Source organism: Trachinotus anak, unplaced genomic scaffold (genome assembly GCF_046630095.1).
Source record: "Trachinotus anak isolate AG129_WGS33_773 ecotype Australia unplaced genomic scaffold, CSIRO_AGI_Tana_v1 ptg000011l, whole genome shotgun sequence".
In the NCBI taxonomy this organism is placed as follows: Eukaryota; Metazoa; Chordata; class Actinopteri; order Carangiformes; family Carangidae; genus Trachinotus; species Trachinotus anak.
The window spans coordinates 9,735,771-9,759,574 of NW_027273862.1; the positions used below are offsets into that span (position 1 = coordinate 9,735,771).

Consider the following 23,804-nt stretch of genomic DNA (forward strand, 5'->3'; position numbering starts at 1 on the left):
TTGTTTTGATTCATTATTGTGTTTCATCATTAGTAAGTAGCAAAACGGACATTTGTATAAATATAGTGTATTATAGATGGGAAATGAATTGCTTTAATTGAACTGTTGAGATATCAACATTAATAATTATTTTTAAAAAGTCCACGCACACTGTTTTTTTAAAGTCTTTCCGCCGCTGTCTGTATCACAGGCTTTCATGAAGCACAACACATCGAGGCAGAATGACCACTGTCTGTCCAACTTCGACCTGGCAGAGTACAGACAGGTGATCAGTGACCTGGCCATCCAGATCTATCAGCAGCTGATCAAATGCATGGAGAACATCCTCCAGCCCATGATAGGTGAGTACATGTCTCTGTGCTCATACAAATTAATGCTACTGTAGTATTGACGGTAATGATAATTAGCACTGCTCTTTTTTTATTTTCTTACATGCATGATACAAATACTATTTGTGTGTGTGTGTGTGTGTGTGTGTGTGTGTGTTCCCTGCAGTCTCTGGCATGCTGGAACACGAGACCATCCAGGGCGTTTCAGGGGTGAAGCCCACAGGTCTCCGTAAGCGGACGTCCAGTATCGCTGACGAGGGCACCTACACCCTGGACTCCATCCTGCGGCAGCTGAGCGCCTTCCACTCCACCATGTGTCAGCACGGCACCGACCCCGAGCTCATCAAGCAGGTGGTGAAGCAGCAGTTCTACATCATCGGAGCCGTCACCCTCAACAACCTGCTGCTGCGCAAGGACATGTGCTCCTGGAGCAAAGGCATGCAGATCAGGTAGGAGCTGTTGCTGCTCAGGGACCGGAGAGGGGCTTGATGTATTAATTTCTTTCGTGCACTTTGTTTCAGTTGTAACCGTTTTACTAATCGTGTGTGTGTGTGTGTCTGTGTGTGTGTGTGTAGGTACAACGTGAGCCAGCTGGAGGAGTGGCTCAGAGACAAAGGTCTGATGACATGTGGAGCCAAGGAGACGCTGGAGCCTCTGATCCAGGCCGCTCAGCTGCTGCAGGTGAAGAAAAAGACTGACGAGGATGCTGAGGCCATCTGCTCCATGTGCCAGGCCCTCACCACTGCTCAGGTAAAACACCCTGACAGTTATTACACCACATTCAAATAATCCTGACTGAAGTCATGTTTGAAAGATTAAGAGAGGGACCCCATGATTTCACAAACCCGAGGAGAACTCCAGGTACTTGTAGGTAACTGTAGGTAAAATGTGTTCAACGTTTCAGAAATCGTTTTGTTACTTCTCTTTCAGATCGTGAAGGTCCTGAACCTCTACACACCAGTCAACGAGTTTGAGGAGAGAGTGTCAGTTGCATTCATACGAACCATACAGGTAATTTACTGCAGATGTATCAGTGCAACACTGGATATATTATTTAATGTAAAAACATAAACATTAAGGACACAAATGCCCCTGGAAACACCAAATTATAGCAGAACTTTAATCTAGCTCTGTTTATTTGACTTTGATCGTGAGTAACTTCAACCCTCACTTAGCAAACTGGCAACACCTCAAAAGACTGTACCGATTTATCTGCATGTTTTGATCCACCTGCTACAAAATTGGTGGACCTTCTCTTCACAAACCATTTTCCTTAGCAGAGCTTTGGATTTTTAATTTTTAATGCTTTGTCCAAGCAGCCCTGTAAGTTACATATGTTAAAAAGCATTGCACATTTCAAATCAATTGCAGCTGCATTTGTATAACAATGATTGTGAAATCAAAATTAAAATTTTTAGGTCTTCACTTTCCTCCAACATTTAAATTGGCCATTTTTTTCAATCAAATTTTACTGTATATTAAAAATAATAATATTTCTATCTCATGTGCTCTCTTCTTCCACCCTTCAGACTCGCTTGCGAGACCGTTGTGAGAGTCCCCAGCTGTTGATGGACACAAAGATGATATATCCAGTCACCTTCCCGTTCAACCCCTCCTCCCTCGCCCTGGAGACCATCCAGATCCCCACCTCGCTCAACCTTGGGTTCCTCACCCGTGTCTAACCCAAGGTCCTGCAGCGTTTTTGTCTTAGTGGCCACGGGTGGAATTGCGAGTCACGTGACACCCACTGGCCCAAACCCATACACAACCATCACAAGAGAAATAGATACATTTTTCTGAGCATCACAAACACTTAAAAATTTGTATTAACACAATTTGATCATTTATGTCCAAAGTATTTATTGAATAGTCTCCTATCGATATCCAGTCCTCTGAAATATCCCTGGTCTAAATCTGGACACACACTACCCACCACATACTGAACGTTCAACATGCATCTGTACAGTACTTACATCCTCTAAACGTACACATGCACAGCTACTCTTAGGTGCACCTTCTCTCCGACAAAAACACACAGAACCCACAGTCGCCGCCGCTGGTTTAACTCTGGCTGTAAAACACCATAATCCGTCCACTGCTTGTATAAACGCCTGCCTCTTAGAGAAGCCACAGGACCAGATCAATGCCTCCAGTGCTCGCTCTCCATCAAAACCTGGGTCTGACAGTGATCTCGACCCTGATTAGCCCAGCTCCCTCCTCTGTGTTTCAACTAGTTGTTATGATAGTCGTTCTTGTCATCATCTTGTTCTCTGGTGAGAATATACATACCCTTAGGCGAGAGCGGGTCCCGAAAGGAGGTGCTGAGACCTCATGACAAGGAATAAGGTGGCAACTTGTAGTCTAGCTTGATATGTTGGGTTTGTACAACAAAGTGTGTTCTGAGTCTTAGTACTAAGCCAGTTCAGTGCTAATGTTAGCTCTCTCCACCGGATGTTAATGAACCAGTCAAGCCAAGACAGAACTCGTCATCTGTACTATATTATTTATACATATATAAATATATATAAATATGAATAATATATATCATGTATTTTATTTATTGCATTTACCACCCTCCCTTTTTAAGATTAGAAGCTTTCTCTTTGCAGAAAATGCATCCGATGCGAAGGATGGGACGAACAGCTTTGTGAAGACCGTTTTAGTTCCGCTGTGGCTGTTTTTGTCAATAGCAGGTAAATTATGTAGGATAGTTTCACGAGTGCCAGCACAGGTGATTATTCGTTAGGTCCATGAACTTAGAGATGTTGCTTTGTCGTAATCTCCCTGCATTTCTGGCAGAAGAAATGTGGCTCAGGTTTTAACTGAGGAGAGATTTAGAAGGTACAAGGTTTAAACTCTCCCGAAGGTTTAACCTGCTACAGCCTTTACTGTTTACAGCTGTGACTAGAGCTGAGCGTCACACCGGCTACAAAGACATTCACTCACACATGAACACTACAGTACAAACACAGATATATGCACACACATTTCACTCTGCTTACTGCTGTGTCACCGGGGTTTTTGTCACTCCGAACATTTTCTTCTCTATACTTGTCTTCTCTGATCACAGCTCTAGTCAGAGCTTTGGAAACGTTTTAATGTCGTCATCGTGTAATTATTTATTTCAGTATTGTCATTTTCTTAAGATTATGTGTATGGTAAAGCCATGTATCACTGGGCAGAATGGAGGGAAATGGTTTCACTGAAGGTGGTTTGGAAAAGTTTGCCACAGATCTATCCAGCTTCATATCATTTCTCTGCTGTACCTTCACACTGATGCTGACTGCAGCTAAGTGGACCGATTCCTCTCACGTCTCCTGCCTGTCCACCCCTATGCCTTCCTGCTTAGTGATCTTTTATAACCAAAAATACCAACATAGTAGGAGATTTTTTTTTTCTTCTTTGTTGCACACATTGTTTTTGGTTCAGATATCCAGACATATTTGCTACATGCTTTCAAAGGCTGAGGCTACGGCACCACATCAGTCACTCGGTCAGTATGGCTACAGTGTGGTTTACAGCATGCGCTGCTGCTGCTGCTGCTCCTGTCAAACCTGCATGGGCTTAGCTTTACAAGCTACCAGAAATTAACCTGCATGCTACTGCTTTTTTTTCTACAGTAGAGAAACCTTGGTGTAGCTGAGTCATTGGATGAGTGTCAGGGAATCTGCTCATGTTTTTAGAAAAAGTCCTCTGTCTGCAGTGAAATTGTCCTGTTGCCTCATGTTTATCACTTTCAGTTTACTTGCTTATTTTTCTTTTGCCATTAACATTCGCAGCCAACCAGATCTGCCTCTTGCCCTCATGTGAACCTTATTTTGCCTAAAGACCTTATCCCTTAACCATTAAATTATTTTCTCCTTTAAGGTGCTTACGTACATAAGAGATTGTGAAAGGTCACCAAAACAGAACTCAGTAACTTTTTCTTAATTTATTTTTTCAAGCTTATTCCTAATTATAAATGAACCATCTGAAGCAACAAACCAAGTTTGGATGCAAAATATTTGCAGTTGCAAGAGCCAGGGAAATCTCAGCGACACATGCATACTTGCTGAGAAATAAAATGTTATATCTGAAGTGAAGTATCTCAGTAAATGGACATGAACAAGCCACAGATGAAAACTAACTGTAAGTGGAATAAAGAGAGTTTAGTATGTTAAGTTGTTTTGTGTTGCACTTGTCTTTGAAAATAATTTGATATCCATATGTTGGGACCATTTTAATCAATCTGCCTTTTGTCATATTTTGTTTGGATTTCTAGGTAGTTTAACGTATGGTCTGTGTAAAGAGTACATATCTGAAGAGAGAGACGGTAACTGAAGGAATTGATTAGCTATATGAATGTTTAATAATGTTAATGAAGTGTATCATGATTTTAGCTGCACATTGTGGACAAAGCCTTATCTAAATTATTTGCTATCTGAATGACTTACACACATTATCAACATTGTGGCATTGTTTTTTCTGTCAGTGCAGTATGTTTTTTCCACTGTAAGATGAGTATAATTTGTTTAATGTGATCATTTTTATTTTGATGAGGTGTCCTGTTGTTCTACAGTTGGGTTGCTCTCAAAATGCACTTTCTAATCATTGCAGAGGAAGTCCGATAAATAACAGATGGATATGGACTGTAAATGAAATACTTCACTCTTAAGAGCTTTTTTTTTTTTTTTTAATTTCCATCTTTTTACACAACTGTGGCCCCTTAAGCTTGCTCTACCACATTCCCCGTACGATTGGATGCTTACTTTTCTTAATTAGTGATCTTTTTCTTGCTGCTTTATTAAAATGATCAATTAATGCAAACCACAGGTAAGAAGACTCACTGTTGTAAGCTTCATGGCTGCAGCACCAGCCTTCACAGACTCAGACTATCCTTGTGGACTGATGTATTGAGAGCGTAGAAGGGCAAGGCTGGCCTAGTTTCAGAGGAGAAAAAAATACACACGTTCATTCATTGGTTTGTATTGTTGAGCAGAGCGGCATCTTGCTCCCCTTGGCTTCTCTTGGCCTCTCGAAACAGGAGAAAATGCCATTTCCTTCCCTCTGCATTTTTACATCAAGGAGAGAGTTAGTTGTATGATACGACGTAGACATTATAGATTACCATTGTTCTTATCAGCACTAGCGTTGATCGTGCCATTTTAAAAATAAAAATTGTTAAAAACTGAAATATATCATCACCCCAGCTGTTGTGGTACTGGTGTGAACATGCTGAAGCCAGTACTGAAATGTTTCCTCTCTAAACCCATGTGTACATTTGACAAACTGGACTGTTTGTAGTTTCTGGTAGCTGTGCTTAGTGAATGTGTTCACCGTTAAGAATTAAGAAACTTGGAATAAATTGTCAAATCTGTAAAAGTAAAATAAAAGAATTCAGCACTGTCAGATTGTCTGTGAGAGATTATTTATGTTTGTTTGGTTTGTTTGTTTGTTTTTTGGTTTTGTCTTTTAGGAAATGTGATTATTACAGTTACGTTATAAAACAAAACAAATCATTTGTAGCACAAACCTATTTGACCATTAAATGTCTGGCCATTAAATAAACTGAATCTGAGGCTGTATGTTGATTTTTTTTTTTTTTTAAATCTTCATGAAACCTCACAAATGATCCTTTTAAGTTCATATGACAACAAGAGGGCAACATAATGATCAGTATGGATTTTACATCATGGAGTTGAAGGTAATCGAAAGGACTTTTCTCTTTTAAATCAATAGTGAGCAGTGGATTAGGCTGTAAATGTAACTGTCCACGCTTTGAAGGTATAAGTGCAGCAGGGACATATGAAGCATGGAGGTAAAAGCAGAGCAGAGTCGCAGCTTAAACACTTCACTAAGAAGCTTACAGTTCCCTCTCTGTCCCTCACTGACAATCCTCTTCACTGGAAAAACTGAACTTAGTTCTCAAGGGACAAATATCTGCTCTACGGACAGAAAAGAAAAGTTCTCTTGTGAGGTAGGAATTATTATTCAGCTTTTATTAACCTTTATTTTTTCGCTGTTATATACCTGCTGTTTGTGGACATCTGACTCAGCATACTAGTGTTCACATATAGATTTAACTCAGGGAATGGGTTGTGTAAGGTTAGAGTTTACAGTAAATTACTTGTGATAAAAATACCTGTTTAGTTACAAAACTCTATTTGATAGTGCTGAATCTGTTTCAGTTTTTTACTAAGGCTCAAAGTATGTTCTGAAATTTTGCCCCAAAAAACTGAAAAAAACCTGAATGGAACCTGATAAAGTTCACTCCCAGTCATAAATTCAGGAGTATCTTCAAATTCATGAGGTCTTCAAATGGAAACAGACCATCAGCTAAGACAAGTGTGTTTGTGAACTTCATAGCAATCTAATTCTCAGCTTGAGGTCAATATAATCATAATATCATATGATCCTGTTTCATATTCTACACATTATATATAATCTTTGTATCAATGGAAGGTAAACAAATGTAATGATAATAAACTTCAGTCTTTAACGAAGTTCTACTTGTCTGAGTATGTCCATGTTTCCTACACTTGCCTGTATGCTATGAGCTATAAGATATATTGATTAAAATTACAATTTACAAGTTACTAATTCAAATAAAATGGAAGTGCAGTAAATGTGTAGTAGTGATAAAATGTAGATTTGTGTGGTCAATAGCCAGTGTTAAGCGTTTATCATGTCTTGTGTGCAGTTCCCAGAATAGCTGTGCTGCACTTCTCTCAGAGGAGGATCAGGGTGGAGTAGATTACCAGCTACTTATCTCCAAGGCCACACACACACACACACAGGCCAAGTTGTCACAACCCAGCACAGAAATCAAAAGAGCCTTAATCAAGACGAAGATCTCTCCGACCTGTTTTCTTCCTGAGTGAATTGATATTTATGTTTGTGTGTCTGCGTGTGTCCACAGGCGTGTTGGTGATCATCTGCAGCCATGTGTGACCAAACGTTCCTGGCGGCCACTTTTGGCCCCTGCGACAGCTGTGGGAACGCCAGTCCTCTAATGAACATCTACATTAAGAACGAGCCCATCAACTACTGTTCATTCTGTATGGAAGTGGTGCGTGATGTTTCCCTTTCAGTTTCTCATCACCAGGCAGCTGCTCAAATAATTTCACTGCACACAGTGGCAATGTTTGCAGTATCTGAGAGCTTTTCTGTGTAATTTAATTTGCATGGACAAACTGTAGTGTCGATCTAACAGAGAGTAACAGGACTATCCTGTACGCTCATGCCAGCTGAGGACGGGTGTCTTAGGATCACAGTGACACTTGATACAGGATCTGTTAAACCGAGGACACACCATGCAGCAGCACCTTTTGACATACAACTGTATTAATGTGTCTCAGCCTGCTAAACATATGTGCACACACACACACACACACACACACACAGGAAGCCATGAGGATCTAGAAGAGATAGATGCGTGGCAGTGAGACCCCTCCTAATCTGTGTCTCTTTGTCAACAACTCACCAGACACTGTCCCACAGTACAGAGTGTCCACTGAGACCATCCCCAGTAAAACCTTATCAGATCAGAACATGTTATGTGATTGAGAGAAAACCTCAGTCCTTATGTCATATGACAAGTATCATGTAAAATAAGGACTGAGGTTTATGAATTGGATTCAAAATGTTTTTATCAATCCCCTTCAAGTCAGTCATGTAGGGTTGTTTTTAAATCAATCCGACTAAAAACAAAAAAAAAGTGTGTTTAAGTGTTTTTTTGCAAGAAAAAATTGTAATGGTGTTTAAACTGAGCCAGTCAATTTAAGATATTATTCTCAAATTTGTTAGGGGAAAGGAGATTATCCCAAAATGCTTGTTATTGTTATTAATGAACTAGTAATTAGTAATTAGTAATTAGCCCCAAACCCATTGGTTACTACCAAGGAGGTGCATCTTTAAAGACAGGTCATAAATGTATACTGCCATTTTTTTTTGAAATAGCTAAATAATTTCTTTTTCTTTTGTTGGGAACTATTTTCAACCAAAGATAAATAAATAATATAACGAAAAACCGAAGATGCTCCGGTGCAGTGGTGAAGTGGCTCACTGATGTGTTTTTAATCACTTCTGGACAGTGGAGCTCCACAGCAAAGAGGAATAAGATTCATCAGGCTTTGGCCACACAGACAAAATTGTTAGTACATCAGTTCATTGTATGTTTTGGCCTTTTATGTCGGATTTATTGACAATAAGAAAAATACAGAATATCACCACATTTGAACATAAAATAAAAAAAACAACTGGTGAAAGCTGCGCAGTTGCAGAAGTGGAGCAGCAGGACTTTACAGGACAAAGAGAGGGGGAAAGTTTATCACCAGTTTTTTTTAAATGCGGACACGTTTGAAGTCAACCTCAGTCAGTGGAAACTAAAACACCGGCAGTAGCTGTCTCTGCAGCGGGGTTAACCCGCGTCTGAGCGCCTGTGGCCCCTGTAAACAACAGGGGGGGGAGGGGCGGAGCGGCTCCGTCAGCAGGGCGGCAGCATCACTGCCGAGGACGAGCTCAACAAACCTGCAACAGCTTAAACAACCGACCCCCAGTTTCTCTCCCTCCTCACTCCTGTTCTTGTTTTTGTTTTTTTTTTTGTCTTTGTTTTTGTTGTTTTGGCGTGTTTCCTCCTCAAAGATGGCCTGTCAGGGGCTCCAGAAAGGGGAAACCCTGGCGACCCTGAAGAATGAGTGCGATGGTCTGAAGAAGAAGCTGGAGGAGGAGCGGGGCAAGCTGAACGACGTGGAGTGTGAGTGTCTGCATCACAGGAGAAATGTCTGCAACCAGCTCTGCACACTCTGATCTCTCCCTGATCCTTGCTGCTGAAGCAAGTGACTGAAGGCTTGACGGGGTTGTTTTTATTTGTTGAACAGCTTTTCACATGGTGGCGGTCAGTGTGGAGGAGAGTTGTAATGAAGTACAGTCAGGTGTCTTCGTGGGGTCTGTCCGATGATGATGATGATGATGATGATGAGATTGCAGATATCCTCTGAGAGTCGTTCACACAGCTAGAACCCAGATGTCCTTATAAACTGATTTAATTTTACACTGACCTTCAGTTATAATATTATATTCATAAATATATTAAGTCAAGATATGGGCGTCATGGGTTTAATGGGATACACTCAGCTCTCTGGTCCCTTTTGCAGAGACTAAAATAAAAGCAGCCCAGTTTATTATTTAATGCTGCAGTGCTGTAGGCTATAACCTTATCTATCAAATGTCCCACATCTTTGCCCCTGTGACTTAATGAGCTGTAATGTATTCAATAACCTGACCTCCTTGCCACCAGTTGTGGGAAATAACCCGGTAACTTATTTATTAATTATTTTGTCTCTCTTTGTGCTCTTTTTATGTTAATGTGTGGTAATTCTGCATCCCACTGTGGTTGTTTTGCATCTCTGTTTACATATTGCCCCTCTTTGTAGCCGTTGGATACTAAGCATGAGATACTAAGACAGGCTCTTGTCCAGGGGCCTCCTGACGCTTTGGGCCCCTGGTCTGGTGGACAGTAGACCCATTCAGTAGTCCCTCTATGTTTATACTTTTTCTCCACTCCATTTCATGAGGAAATATTGTAGTTTTTACGAAAATATTTTACAGTTATATTCACTAGTTACATTGCAGATGACGATTTTAAATTCCAAACATACAGTATAGTTCTTGATGAAATCCATTTTAATGCATCTGACATGATAATCCTAATATAATTAATAGTATATATTTAACAATTATATATTACTTTTACCTTTGATACCTTATGTAAATTTAGTTGTTTACACTTTTGTATTTTACTTAAGTGAAACTTTGGTCTTAAACTATATCTCAATATGTGTGTGTGTGTGTGTGTGTGTGTGTGTGTGTGTGTGTGTGTGTGTGTGTGTGTGTGTGCTACTGCAGTACACCAGGTAGCTGAGAAGATTGATGTGTTGGGAGCTTTCTCCATAAAGACCAGACGTGTGCTGAAGGGTCATGGGAACAAGGTGCTTTGTATGGACTGGTGCAAAGATAGACGTCGTATAGTCAGCTCTTCACAGGTATACACATGGATATACACAGATACAGATGTGTATAGTATATTAGGAGATATATTGTGTATTATTAGTAGTATTAATTGATAATTATGTTTGACATAAGAATGTTTACTGATTGACTATGAAATGTTGCAGTACATGGGCTGTATAAAGTTTTTATGTAATACTGATTTTCTTTCTCTAATCTAGGATGGAAAAGTGATTGTCTGGGATGCATTCACTCTTAATAAGGTGAGTAGAAGTCTGTGATCCCTCTCAGTAATAAATGACAATAAATTAAATGTTTTAGATTCTTCTGAAGAAAGAAAATGACTGTTGGACATCAAATGTGCAAAAAAAAAAAAAACCCTTCATCAACATTAAATTTTGGAGTGGGGTGTAACTTTGATGACAGCCATGAGAGGATTTAACCACAGTAATTTGAAAGTTTTCTTTTAATGTTATTATCAATATTCAAATCAGAAAAACACACGACACCCTGGATGATTAATGATATTATAGCCAGCCATTATTATTGTTTCACCTTCAAACAAAACCCTTAATTGATCATTAATGATCCATTCTCCAAAAAATACAGTAATTCAACAAGTTCTACAAAACTCAGACATACATTTTTCTGGGCCTTTGCCGTACCAACAACAGCTCCGTTTGATCTGTTTTACTGCAACTGGACTCTCAGGTGACTGATCTCCTGATGTTTTGCAAGTACACCTGGAGCAGTAGGTTTCAGGTGTATCTCAGAAGAAGCATAATCCCGTATTTGTACCTCGATAATGTCACTCATCATAAGTCACAAGGTTGAGTTTTATCTACATGCAAGAGGGAAATTCCTTAATATACAATAATGGAAAACTGTTACTTGCAGAAACCTGGTTGCCCAATGTAACCTCACCCACTTCTCCCCTCTGTTGTCTATGGCTAAGAATTATTTTTATGCTCAAGATGCTCATGCTGTCCCCACCATATGTACTGGTGTTGGGTCATATATCCCTCTGAGACAGGGAAATATGCGTTTAAAGATTATCTATCCATCTGTCTCCTTTAATGACTGTGTGTGTGTGTGTGTGTGTGTGTGGGTGTTTGTGTGTGTGTGTGTGTGTGTGTGTGTGTGTGAGCGTGTGTGTGTGTGTGTGTGTGTGTGTGTGTGTGTGTGTGTATGTGTGTGTGTGTGTGTGCCTGAGTGCACTTAAATGGTAGCCAGGATGGAACAGTCATAACCACACTAAACATAATCCCTATTAATACTCACCACATCCAGATTTACTGCAGCTGTGTGTGTAATGTGTATGAGAATAGTTTGCATATTAAAGAGAATGTATTTTCTTACCAATAACATATTACACCTCATGTTTTTCTCTCATTGTATGCATTTGTATGTCTGTTACTGTGTGTGTGTGTGTGTGTATTTGTACTGTCTGTGTGTTACAGGAGCATGGGATAACCCTGCCATGTACATGGGTTATGGCGTGTGCTTATGCTCCCTCAGGTTGTGCTGTGGCGTGTGGGTGAGTATAAACATTTTTTTATTCATTTTTTTAATCACATAGATTTAATTGGCTGGTATTTTTTCCAATAGTCAAATACCTTCACTCATGAGTGAAACAATATATGTGGAAAAGTTTTACAATGAAGTTAGTACTGTTAGGAAAGAAACATTACATTTTCCAGAGGTAGTCTCTTGTATTACTCAAGTGTAACATAACATCAGTAAGTTAAATGGTTGGCTGCTCTTTTTCAATAACTTCCAGCTTCACAGTCTGGTAGTAATATTTTTGGCTGGATGGCAGCAAGGTCAGCCATAGGGCTAATCACAAATGTTGCTGACTGACTGAGTGATCGTAATTTTATCATTGGTCAGCCAAATGTCATGTGACTGAGTTGGCGTTTCCCCATTGGCCGTTGCTCTTTGAAAATGACTTAGCACAGTCTCTATTAGGGGGGCCTGCAGTGTTGCCAACATATTTCTCAGTTTGGTCTGTGTTGGGTTCGCTGAGACCGCCTCTTGAGGTATATATGCCATCACTATCATGTATTACTTGTATAACTAAATTACCAAATTAATAATTCAATATTACTAATTTAACCAAATACCACAGGAGGGTGGACAAGACTAGTATAGCAGCAGCCACCTTGACACCTTCCAAGTGAAAGCTCCTCATAATCCAAGGCAGTAAAGGTCTGAGAGCTCCACAGGAACTATAGTGTGAACACAAAGAGGACTGAGGCTCCATCAGAGCTGAAGTGGACCACAAAGAATGCTGAGTCTTCCTGTCCGTTGGTCACTTCAACAGGACTCTGTTTGGTTAGTTTAAAAAGGAAACACCATAATATTCTGTTGTTTCTAACTTTGTCTCTGAGTGATCATTTTACAATTAAATATGACCAAAATCACAGCACAGCCTTCTCTTTAACTTATGTGAATGGTGATTTTGTCAGAGGAAGATGTGGTTATAAAATCAGGATTTTGGCAGTAGCAGAGCAGTAGCTTGGGAATGGCTTGTGAAGTCTTAATGGGCACGTTTCAGTCACTATTTCATGCCTGTTACATTATCTGACAACAGAAACAGGAAAACATATAAATGAGATCGACTTTATTAGAAATTCAGCTGTATTAAAATACTGTGTATGTGAGCACAGAGAGTAGGACAGAAGCAAACAGATAAAGGGCTGAAACCAGCTGACAGTAGGCTGAGTGCAAACAGCTTTGCAACAGTCCTAGGTTTTGACCTTGTCTTGCTGGAAAAATACTGTATAATTGAAATTAATTTTGCAAATGATTTCTACTTCACATGTCTGTAAGTGAGCAGTAAATGTGTGTGTATGTTTGGTGACTGCTACTGTTATTGCTCAGTTCTAGCAGTGTGTTATTTGATATCCTGAATTTAACTTTTGATGTTTTTATCTCCTCCAAAAGTGGACTGGATAACAAGTGCTCGGTGATCCCACTGTCGCTGGACAAAAATGAGAACTTGGCTGCAAAGAGGAAGTCGGTCGCCATGCACACCAACTATGTATCGGGATGCACCTTTACCAACTCTGACATGCAGGTGAGCACCAGTCTTGTCCCATGTGAACAACAGAAATAAGAGGCACAATATGTACAGTATATCACCTGTTTGTGATTGTTTATAAAGGATGACATGCATTAATTTCTGCAGATTCTGAAGGTATTTGTAAGAATTGTCTTTACGTCATTCTGAGAATTACGGTAGGGAGAGGTTTAGTTTTGTTTGTAGAGGGCTTGATTCGGCCTTAATCGGTTGTGACAGCTGCTGATAAATTCCAACGTTAAACTAGACTTGCAGGCTGTTATCAACGGGCTCCAAACCCCTCAAGCCAACCGCACCTGGCAGAAGTGTGAAGTTGATGTAAGTCGGACCTGGAGGTCCACAGGCGCAATGCAAGTCTTGAGTTGAGAGCAGCAAAGAGATTGGAAAACAATTCACCGAGGTTAGAAAGTTTTTGAGGAGTCAAACTTTGTGGTAAAGTGCCACCCAGTGGCTGATATGCACCAAATTTTGTACAGAGCCTCAGAGTGATAAGTGGAACTACTGGCCTAAGTTTTGTGTTAATAGGGGAGATTGTTCCCAAGATATGCAACACTTCCTGCTACCTACAGGAAGTTGTCCCTTTGTAACGTGCATTTTTTTGGATAAGCAAAATTGGGAGCAGAAATGGGAGCCATGGTGCTTTGCATGTGTGGCCCCCACCCCATTCGGGCTTGGACCCCTACTGAAGGCTTTCCATGGCTTGTTTATTCTGCCACTTTGAACATTTTGAGCTCTACACTGCCTCATTTTGCTCTTCTCTCAGCTTATAGTCACAGCAGTAAGATCACTTTCAGCTGCTAAAGCACCAACATTAAACTAAAACCAAGGCAGCCTTTCTGTGCTGTCAGTGTTAATTGATTTTGTAAAAGGAAAGCACTCATCAGGGATTTGAACCTGAGACATCTTGCACCTGAAGCAAGAATCATACCAACGAGCCCCATGTCTGTCAATGCCTCCAATGCTCTGCTGTTAATCATCCAATAAAAATAGAGTGCCCTTAAAATGATCTGAAAAATATGACAAAAATATATGTATGGGTACATGTACATATTTTATGCATATACACATTCAAATACTATATCTCGGGAGTATTATTTTGGTCACATTAATGCACTTAATGAATCTGTCTATATATTTTATCCAATTGTTATCATGAGCTTCGATCACTGGATGTTTTTTTTTCACTGTGCCTGCGACTCCCCAGCAGGAAAGAAGGGAGGTTAGGGGACAGAATCAAAATGAGAACATGAAGGAAACAGCCTGAGATATTCGGCTTTAATAATTTATTCCACACTCTGCAAGGCAGAGGAGCATGATGGGGCGGGAGGTAAGAGGAGGACAGGAAGGAAGATGAGAGGGGAGATGGATGGCAGGGCCGAGGAGGGGGCAGAGAAGAGATGGGGGTGGGGGGTGATGGTGGTGGGGGGGGGGGGGGGGGGGGGGGGGTGTCCTCTATCCTGTGTGTATTAATAGACACTGAGTGGCTTTTATCAAGCAAAGAGTGGAGCACACTGACCTGAGGGCAGAACATTTAACACATAGACACTCACACACATGTTTTCTTTCTGTCTGTCTCTCTTTCTATCTCTCACACATGTCCTCTCTCATGCTGCATCTCACACACAAAGACACATTCATACACATGAGCCCACTGTCACGCTCACGGCCTTTATATCATCACAACAGATCGTGACGCACAAAGCTCTGGACCACACCGAGGGCTGAGGAAGAGTATTTACTATTAATCTTACCACACAAGTATATGAAAGACTCCACATTTTGAACCAGCCTTAAAATGTGCTAAAAGGACAGTTAAGATTGTGTTGTTGTATCAGTGTGTGTGTGTGTGTGTGTGTGTGGCAGTCAGCTGGTCAGTTTTGGCAGACAGGATCTGCTGTTGTCCCAACATGTGAGTTGTGAGGCTTTTTGATTAAAAATATCTACATGTGGGGAGAGTGCAAATTAGACGGTGAAACCCAGGGGTGGGGGGGGGTCGCCTTTTTCCTCTAGTGCAAAAGAAAACCTGGTACAGTTCAGTGAACTGAATTGTCACAGTGATTACAGTATCTTACTTGTTCTTTAACTGAAGCTGTCAAATAAAGTGGTGAAGTAAAAAGTGCAATATTTCCCTCTGAAATGTAGTGGAGTGGAAGTGTAGCATAAAATGGAAATACTCAAGTAAAGTACAAGTACCACAAAATTGTATTTAAGTACCCCACTTAGAGTAAATTTACTTTCCACTACTGCTAATACAATTAGCCTTCAGCACACATGGATTTTAAGATCGTCCATTTACACAACCAGGTAAAACTCCTGAATTCCTTCCTACTATAAAAGATAATCTCAAAAAGACTAAACCACCACAGCCACAATATTAAATAATTATTCAAATCCAACAACATCTCTACAACAACTAATCCTCCATTGTCTCACTGCTCATGATGGAGCACCAGTGTTTGCTGAAATTAGATAATATAATGAAATGCCATACCAACGTTGTAAATGAAAAGGCGTGCTATGAGCTAGCTAACACAGGTTAGCAAAACTTTAACTTATGGCAAAATTTAGGGACTAGCTAACATCAGTGTCCATCCGTAGATACTTGACTTACTGTAATTCAGAAACTCCGAAGGTAAGAAAGTCAAGTGTATTAAACAAGTTAGTTAGTTGGCAGGCAGACGGGATATTCAGCTAACATCGAGGTTAAGAAATGGTATGGTCCACTTAAGGGGTGTCTGAAATTGTATTACAGCATGTCTTAATCAGGGGGTCAGACCCTCCCAATTCTCACGTGAATTCTAACAAGTTAGGTTAATAAGTTAACGAACCCCCTGCAAGTATTAAATAGATGGTAACATTATATGGTAAATGCTCTGTTCAGTGAGGTTTCCATCTGTGTGTGTGTGTGTGTCAGTAATTGTGGGTGACTGATAATTGCATTCATGTTGAAACTGGAGCTACCGCTCAGTGCAGGCAGGATGTGGTGTGTTTTTGTGCCTGAGGTCATCCAGCAGGAGCTCTCTAATCCACCAGCCAGCAGGGATCTCTGGTGTCTGCATGTGTCTCTAAATGCTCATAATCTGTTTTCATCAGAGGAATTGTTGACATTTTGGCATTTTGTGTGCTTCTTTGTACGTGGCTACATGATGCACAGTGAGAGTTTTGAGTTGTGTTAGTGTGGAGATGCTGACCTTTGGCTTCTGTTGTATGCACTTTACGTGTGTGCATACATTTGCAAATATTTGCATATTCAATAGCTGCATAGTTTTTTTTTCTCCATGCTTTCAGGCCAGTGGTGAAAATGATCTCGCACCAAGCACTGAAATTTAATGTCAATAAACCTGGATGTTTTTGTTCAAATATTATTCCACCATGACAATAATGTCCTTTTTTTATTTTATGACTGTTCATTTCTCATCTTTAAGTATTAAAAATTGAGGAATGAAAGCAAAGCTAGTAGTGAAAGTCACATACAGTATAGAGAAAAAATAATTCATCCAACTTTAATCTAATATGTATTGGATAGGTATTTGTAAAAACAAAAATGTGCTTTTTGTTCTCCAGAATAACCCCTACAGTTTTTTACAACATAAACTGTACGTTTCTATAATCACCTTTTTTCATGTTCCTTCTTTCTATGACCACCAGCAGTGCCATATCATACCAAATCTAATTCAGCTTAGTGTCACCCTTTGGCCCAGACATTTTGGACTTTCCAGCAGAATATTAAAGTCCCTCTGTGATTTCACTTCCTCCTCTCTTGTTGCTGCTAGACTGGTGTACTGAGGATTTCAGTGTTTGTTTACAAGATTTTAAGCTGTAGGTTGATGTCCACAGCTCCCTCAGTAAATCAGACCACTGTTTGGGAATGCTCCAGGATTTGGGTTATGAAAATATACACGTCTTGTCCCTGTGCTAAAATAAGCTTTATGTTTTTATTTTGTTGATTGCTTTGTGTTTGAGTTGTTGTATCTATGCTGTACATGCGTGTTGTGTGTGTGTGTGGGTGCTTTTGCCTGTGTGTATGTGTCTTTTAGATCCTGACCTCCAGTGGTGATGGCACATGTGCCTTGTGGGATGTGGAGAGCGGGCAGCTGCTGCAGAGTTTCCATGGTCACACAGCTGATGTCTTGTCCCTGGACCTCGCCCCATCTGAAACTGGAAACACTTTTGTCTCTGGGGTGAGATAGAGAGAGAGACAGAGATAGAGTGTGTGTGTGTGTGTGTGTGTGTGTTGGTGTGTGTGTGTGTGTATCTATGTCTATTTTCTTGTTAATTCATGTGGTCATAGGGGAACTCTGAAATTCATGGTTCTCCTTGAATGAATTAGTTTTCTTGAACTTCTGAAAAATTTGAATAACATTGATTTGAGCTAACATCAATAACTTACAACATTCATATTCCTTGTTGTGTGTATATGTGTGTGTGTGTGTGTGTGTGTGTGTGTGTGTGTGTGTTATCAGGGCTGTGATAAGAAGGCCAATGTGTGGGACATGCGCTCTGGACAGAACATTCAGTCTTTTGAGAGCCACGAGTCTGACATCAACTGTGTAAAGTGAGTTCAATTCTCTGATAAAACAAAAGCCCACTATGTTCCTCTGATTCCAATTTAAAACAAGGGACAGCCCAAAAACTTTAGTTTTGCTGAGGGGAGGAGTAGCAGTTCTTTTGAAGGCCAACGGGACAGTTGTAGTTGTACTGGTACTTCTACCACTTCTGCTACTATGACAAAAGGACTTTGTTAGACCCTGAGGCCAAAACCAACAGTGTATAAACTGAATTTGCATCTACTTCACTTGATCTAAAATAACTTTTAAATCTAACTTTCCAAATGTCCAGGTTTGTGAAAAAAGAATATCCATTAAAAGAGAGATGTTAGGTAAAATAATTGATGTCTAAAATAGTATGTAAATATTAAGTGCTGTGCAAAACGGAGCGTAATTCAGTATCAGCCTTTTTTGTGGAGATTTCGTCATCCACTGTATTAGAGGAAGACAAATCCCACATGTCGGTTCGGTTCTGTGATGAAATTCATGCAGCAGAATTTTATCATTATTCAAAAAAGATAAACTAACAACAAAATCAATAAAGTGTATTTCATACAGAAAGCTCACTGGAGTTGCAAAATATCTAATTCCACCCTCGGTCATGTGTGTCCAGGTACTATCCCAGTGGAGATGCATTTGCTTCTGCTTCTGATGATGCCACAGTAAGTCATGTCATCTGACCTGCGTGTGTGTTTGTGATGATTTGTCAATATGTTTACTGTGCAAGACTGTTAAATTGAAATTCTCATTGCCTTTGCAGAAGAAAGTAACACTGATTTTTGTGACATATATTTGGTGTCATGGTGAAGTCAGTGATTTCAGTGATTTATTTTTATATCAGTGAGAAGATTTTCTACACTGGTAGGCTACCTCGCCCAGTTGTTCCTTACTAGAGTGATTTTCCTCCATTAGCTATGCGTGATAACAAGGTTTCAAATACTGGCAAGCTCAAAAGTAACCCCAACACTATTTATGCAATATGAAACCCCATATCAGAGGCCCTTCATGTACTAAAATTACTATTGTCAAATTAGCATTGGCTGTCCTGTTTGTTGGTGTTTCTCAGTGCCGTTTCTATGATCTGCGAGCTGACCGTGAAGTAGCCGTCTACCAGAAGGACAGCATCATATTCGGTGCTTCCACTGTGGACTTCTCTCTGAGTGGTAAGCAGTGTGTACACTGTATATTGAATTATCATATCAAATGTGCTTAATACACGTTGAACTGACTCAGGAAAAGGCTTAGAAGATGCCAGGCACACTGTAGTTTCTGAGCTAATAAAACACTTTCAACGTGTGATCTCTTGTTTATATTAAATATGAATTTATTTGTATAGATATCGTCCGTCTGATTAATCATTCATTGTCAGTGTACCAACTAATATGCATTACTCTCCTGAGACAGTTAACAATTCCAGAAAATATTTCAATATTTAATATAAATGAAACTATTTTTAGTGATTCAAGCAAAAAGTTGATCAGTACCTCATGATTTCAACCAGTCCTCTGTTTGTCCATACTTCCTTATTCTAAAATTCCCCACTTCCTCTTCTATGTACTTTCTTTCCCACCCCAAGGTCGCCTGCTTTTCGCCGGTTATAACGACTACACCATCAACGTGTGGGATGTTTTGAAGGGAACTCGTTCCTCCATCCTGTTTGGCCACGAGAACCGTGTCAGCAGAGTCAGATTGTCACCTGACGGCACAGCGCTTTGCTCAGCCTCCTGGGACAACACCTTAAGGGTGAGTAGGGGTTTCCCTATACAGCATGATTTTACCAGTTAGCTGTTATTTGTGTTTGTTATGTGTGTTTTTACTGATAAACCTAGAATCTGAATTCTGTCACCGTAAATGAATCTTTACAATGTACCGTGTAGGCTTTCCTCCTTAGTAATGTATAAAAAATAAGTGAGACATGTAATATATACACGAATATTAAAAACCCACAAAACCTCTGAATGTATAAAATCATGTCAAAACAGCTGGTGTCAATCAACATCAAATAAATTTCTTTTTAAAAGTAAAGCTACGCTGGAGTTGATAAAAGTAGGAACCCTCCATTCAGGTATAGACCAGGCCTATATTCTAACCCAAATTGGCTTTTCTTCAGAAAAAATCTTCTGCATGTTGAGATATTGATTCAAATTATGTTTTTATTTAACAAATGTAGTTATAGCATTACTCACACTGTGCTCACTTCTCTTTTGTAGATTTGGGCCTAGTGTTTATGTGACGGCTGTGATCCAGCAAAGACAGAACCAGCGTTATGTGACTGCCTACACTGCTGCTCCCTGCCTGGAATCAACACACAGAAGCACAAACACCTCTCCGCTGTCTCCCATGAATACGAATACGTCATTGTATGAAAACTGTAGGGTGGGTATTGATTTAAACAGACAGTTCATCAAGTTGGGATTCTTACTTTGTTGTTGATAGCTTGATGACTGATATTGCGTAATTATATTAAGTATTATATTAAGTGTTTTTGCTGATATAGTGGGAAGTAAATGTCAGTGTAAAGAGCCAAAATAAGCTGTAGAAACCAGCAGCATGTGTCTGCTCTGCTATGTAGACCTACAGACAGTCCTGCTGATTGTTCTGCACACTGGATTATTCTCTGGTCAGTTCTCCTGAGTGAACCACACCTGTCCAGAATAATGATAATGCTGTAGGTGCACGCACTGTTATTATTGTTACTACTGTTGTAGGTTGTGTCATGATTATCCTAAAGAAGACAATTTTAAATTTAACCTCATATTTTCTTATTTCAAAATACTTAAACCTCAACAGCTTAGGTCAATTTCCTGTGAAAATAATAAAGAAGAAGAATTTTTTTATGGGTTTTTGTGTATTTTGTTTTCTCTTCTTGCCGACCAGCATTTTGCACACAACATGCTCTCGTTCCCCTAAACTCACTCAGTGTTTACAAACCTCGCCGGGACCGTCACGTGCAGGTGGAGCTATAAAGAAAAATCAAAGCTATCATTTGTCAAAACAGATAAAGGTGACCTGACACGTCTCTGCATAAACAAAGTACAACAGAATGTCAAGAGACAGTTTTGAGCTGATTGTGCCACGCAGGCTGCGTTCATCTTCACTCCCCCACCACTGAGGTTGACCTAGATTCAGTCCCAATGCCACAAATTCTGTGCAGGGGAGAAATATAAATAGGCTGAGATGTGATGATTCTTTCATTATGGCGTTGTGATTTTAAAAACTGACTGGAGCACTTTGAACCCAAGAGACTCTTGTTGTGAAAACTAAAGCAGAGCAAGAAAGTGAAAGTGTTTCTGTTCTGTTCTTGTCCTGAGGGACCTGTCTTTGGTTACACTGACGGCCACCAGGGGGCATTTCAACCATAAACCGTATCATAGACTGTATATAAATCTGAAAGAGGGCTAGCTGGCCATTCTTCCCTCTCCTGAAAAATAATTTTAGTGGTGTCTTTTTTTAAAGTAAATAATTTAAGAACACATACTGTGAGGAGAGCAGGTGTCTACACTTTGCTAAAAAATTAGACTAATACATTTGAAGCATCACTTCTGACTATGATTTGGTATGAATTCTCAAACCTTTAAGGGACCATACCAGTAACTTTGCTTGTATATTTACTAAAAATCACATACCATGCTGGTGTGTTTTTAATATTTGGATGTGTTTTTTCTACCATTGCAGGCATCCATTGTCTCCAATGTATTTCTGTATGACATGAGAATCTGTCAGCAGGCTCTCAAATCTCGCTGATTTGTGTAATCCATCATGATAATATTGATAATGCGATTTGAATTTAAAAGTCTGCACTGCTTCACTCTGCAATGTTGATGCGCCTTTGACAAAAATGAATGCAGGTTGATGTTTGTTGTGACTAATTAGATGGAAACTTTAGAGTCTGATATTTCATTTTCATGGCGTTAGGAAACAAAAAGTAGACAATGGCTGTCCAGAAAGGTAGGGAAGTGGAAGTGTACACAATTTGTAATTGAGGACCTCAAACTTGCACACTGATATACACTGAAGTAGATTTCATCTTAAATGATTAAGTCCTTGCATTTTAGCATAAATAAAGAAAAAACATTCTGAAATTCAGGTCAGTTTATGTGAAATATTTATTAAAAATACTTAAGTATAACTACAGAGATGTCAAAATGTATTTTCCATCATTGTGTTCATCTGAGTGGAGGAATAATCTCTTTATGTGTTTTTAAACTAGAATTTATTTTTTCAAAGTGTTTGTCGTCATGGTGTTATTGATCAGCTAGTCCTACACTAACTTACACGTCTTTATTTTTTTAAGCAGTGGTCAAAGTTCAGCCGCTCCTAAACACATCATCATTTGACCCATAATCCCTGAGTGTTGAGACTGTTCATGAACTTTTTTTATATTCACTGCACTGTGATGAAAAACCTGTCAATACTGCAAAGGAGGTTTTGTGTCTGTTCTACAAGAACTGTAGTACCCTTGTTTCTTCCTCTGTGGTGATAAAAACTTGGAATACAAATCAGTATTTTAAATATATTCCTGTTAGTCCCTGCGAGCTTCTCTGAAACTCAGTGAATTTTCTATTTGAGATTATCAAATGTGTGTTTCACAGCGGCTCATCACAAAAAAGAAGCATCTGGGGGTTTGAGACGTGGAGCTTTCATTTGTTTTTCTATTTCAACAGAAGCTCAAATTAAAGGTTTTCGGGAATTCAAAGAGGGAAACACCCAGAGGGAAACACCAAGGTAAAGAGAGAGTGAGTGATAAAAGATAACAAGTGAAGGGACAGCGGGATGAAAGGGCAAAGGGGAATTACAACCCACAGAAAGTACCCATATATATCAACTGATACAAACTAATTGATCTGTTTATTTTCATGGCAGACAAAGCCTCTACATATTAACTTCCTCTGTGTAGTTGACAGACTGAGGGCCCACACTAAGAGTGAGAGGAGTGAGACTGTTTAGTGATGGTGAAACCAAATCGAACCACCTCCTTGCTCCTAGCCTTCTCAGAGCAGTGGTGAACTATGACTGCATCAAGTGAGAGCTAGAATTAGTCTGAATTTTTCCTCCGCAAGATTACAAATATGAATTTACCTGGACATAAATGAGTGTGAGTGCATTTCATTACGTTTTTGTTTGAGTCAACCAACATCATCTTAGGCCCACAGATCAAAGCTTTGTCTTACACAGTCCTGTGTCTGTAAAGTTTTCAGTCAGAGTTCAACTTCAAAACTGTGTGATCTGGCTTCTTTTTCAGGGATAATAATCAAGCTGGCTCCATCTCCAGCCCAGAGCCGACATTCCTGCAATTTATCCTGTCCCTGCAGTATGGCTGCAACTGGTGATTAATATTCATTAATATGATTATTTTTGTGAGGGATTTATTAATCATTTGGTTTATAAAATGTCTCAAAAAATAGCTTCCCAAGAGCTCAAGGTGATATCTTAAATTAGCTTTTTTTGTAATGTCAGTATACTTTTGATTTTAATTTTTGCTTTAGTAATTTTATTTGTTGATTAATCATCTAATTTTTCATCTTTACTCTCCAGCCAGCTCTATTTAACTTTAATTATTTCCCTGTAAAGTACTGCTATAGCTTTATTTTTAAAGATGTGTCTGACACTTTTAAAATATGAGCGACTCTATACGATATATAGAGTGTGTGGGTGTGTGTTTTGTTTTTTGGGGTTTTTTTTTTTTAGCTTTCAGTAGTGTCAGTAATGAAGACGATGACCTTTGCAGTGGGACAGCAGCTCCTTCATTTCCATAATGGGACTTTCGTGGGGTTTTTTCCGCGGCCGGTAGAGATGACGTGTCCCGGGGGCGGAGTCATCTGATAAACCTGCGCCCGGCGGAGGGGAAGCTCTCACTGC

General features: G+C 39.7%; 2 protein-coding genes across 5 annotated transcripts in view; both read left to right on the forward strand.

Annotated features, from left to right (window-relative positions):
- Nucleotides 1–5,714, forward strand: part of myo5aa (myosin VAa) — a 52,249-nt gene extending 46,535 nt beyond the window's left edge. For all 4 annotated transcript variants that reach the window (XM_071488134.1, XM_071488135.1, XM_071488136.1 and 1 more), the window contains 5 exons: nucleotides 191–341; nucleotides 496–778; nucleotides 905–1,079; nucleotides 1,260–1,340; nucleotides 1,859–5,714. In XM_071488134.1, the coding sequence (XP_071344235.1) occupies nucleotides 191–341; nucleotides 496–778; nucleotides 905–1,079; nucleotides 1,260–1,340; nucleotides 1,859–2,011 (843 nt within the window). In that variant the 3' untranslated portion in view covers nucleotides 2,012–5,714. The remainder of the gene's footprint in view (nucleotides 1–190; nucleotides 342–495; nucleotides 779–904; nucleotides 1,080–1,259; nucleotides 1,341–1,858) is intronic.
- Nucleotides 5,715–6,127: 413 nt separating this feature from the next.
- Nucleotides 6,128–20,794, forward strand: gnb5b (guanine nucleotide binding protein (G protein), beta 5b). The gene is made up of 13 exons (XM_071488138.1): nucleotides 6,128–6,285; nucleotides 7,228–7,377; nucleotides 8,952–9,063; nucleotides 10,215–10,351; nucleotides 10,538–10,579; nucleotides 11,777–11,853; nucleotides 13,263–13,395; nucleotides 17,436–17,579; nucleotides 17,862–17,953; nucleotides 18,559–18,607; nucleotides 19,012–19,108; nucleotides 19,522–19,688; nucleotides 20,156–20,794. Exons 2-13 carry the CDS (start codon nucleotides 7,252–7,254, stop codon nucleotides 20,165–20,167), a joined length of 1,188 nt encoding a protein of 395 aa, XP_071344239.1. The 5' UTR covers nucleotides 6,128–6,285; nucleotides 7,228–7,251; the 3' UTR covers nucleotides 20,168–20,794.
- Nucleotides 20,795–23,804: the final 3,010 nt, after the last annotated feature.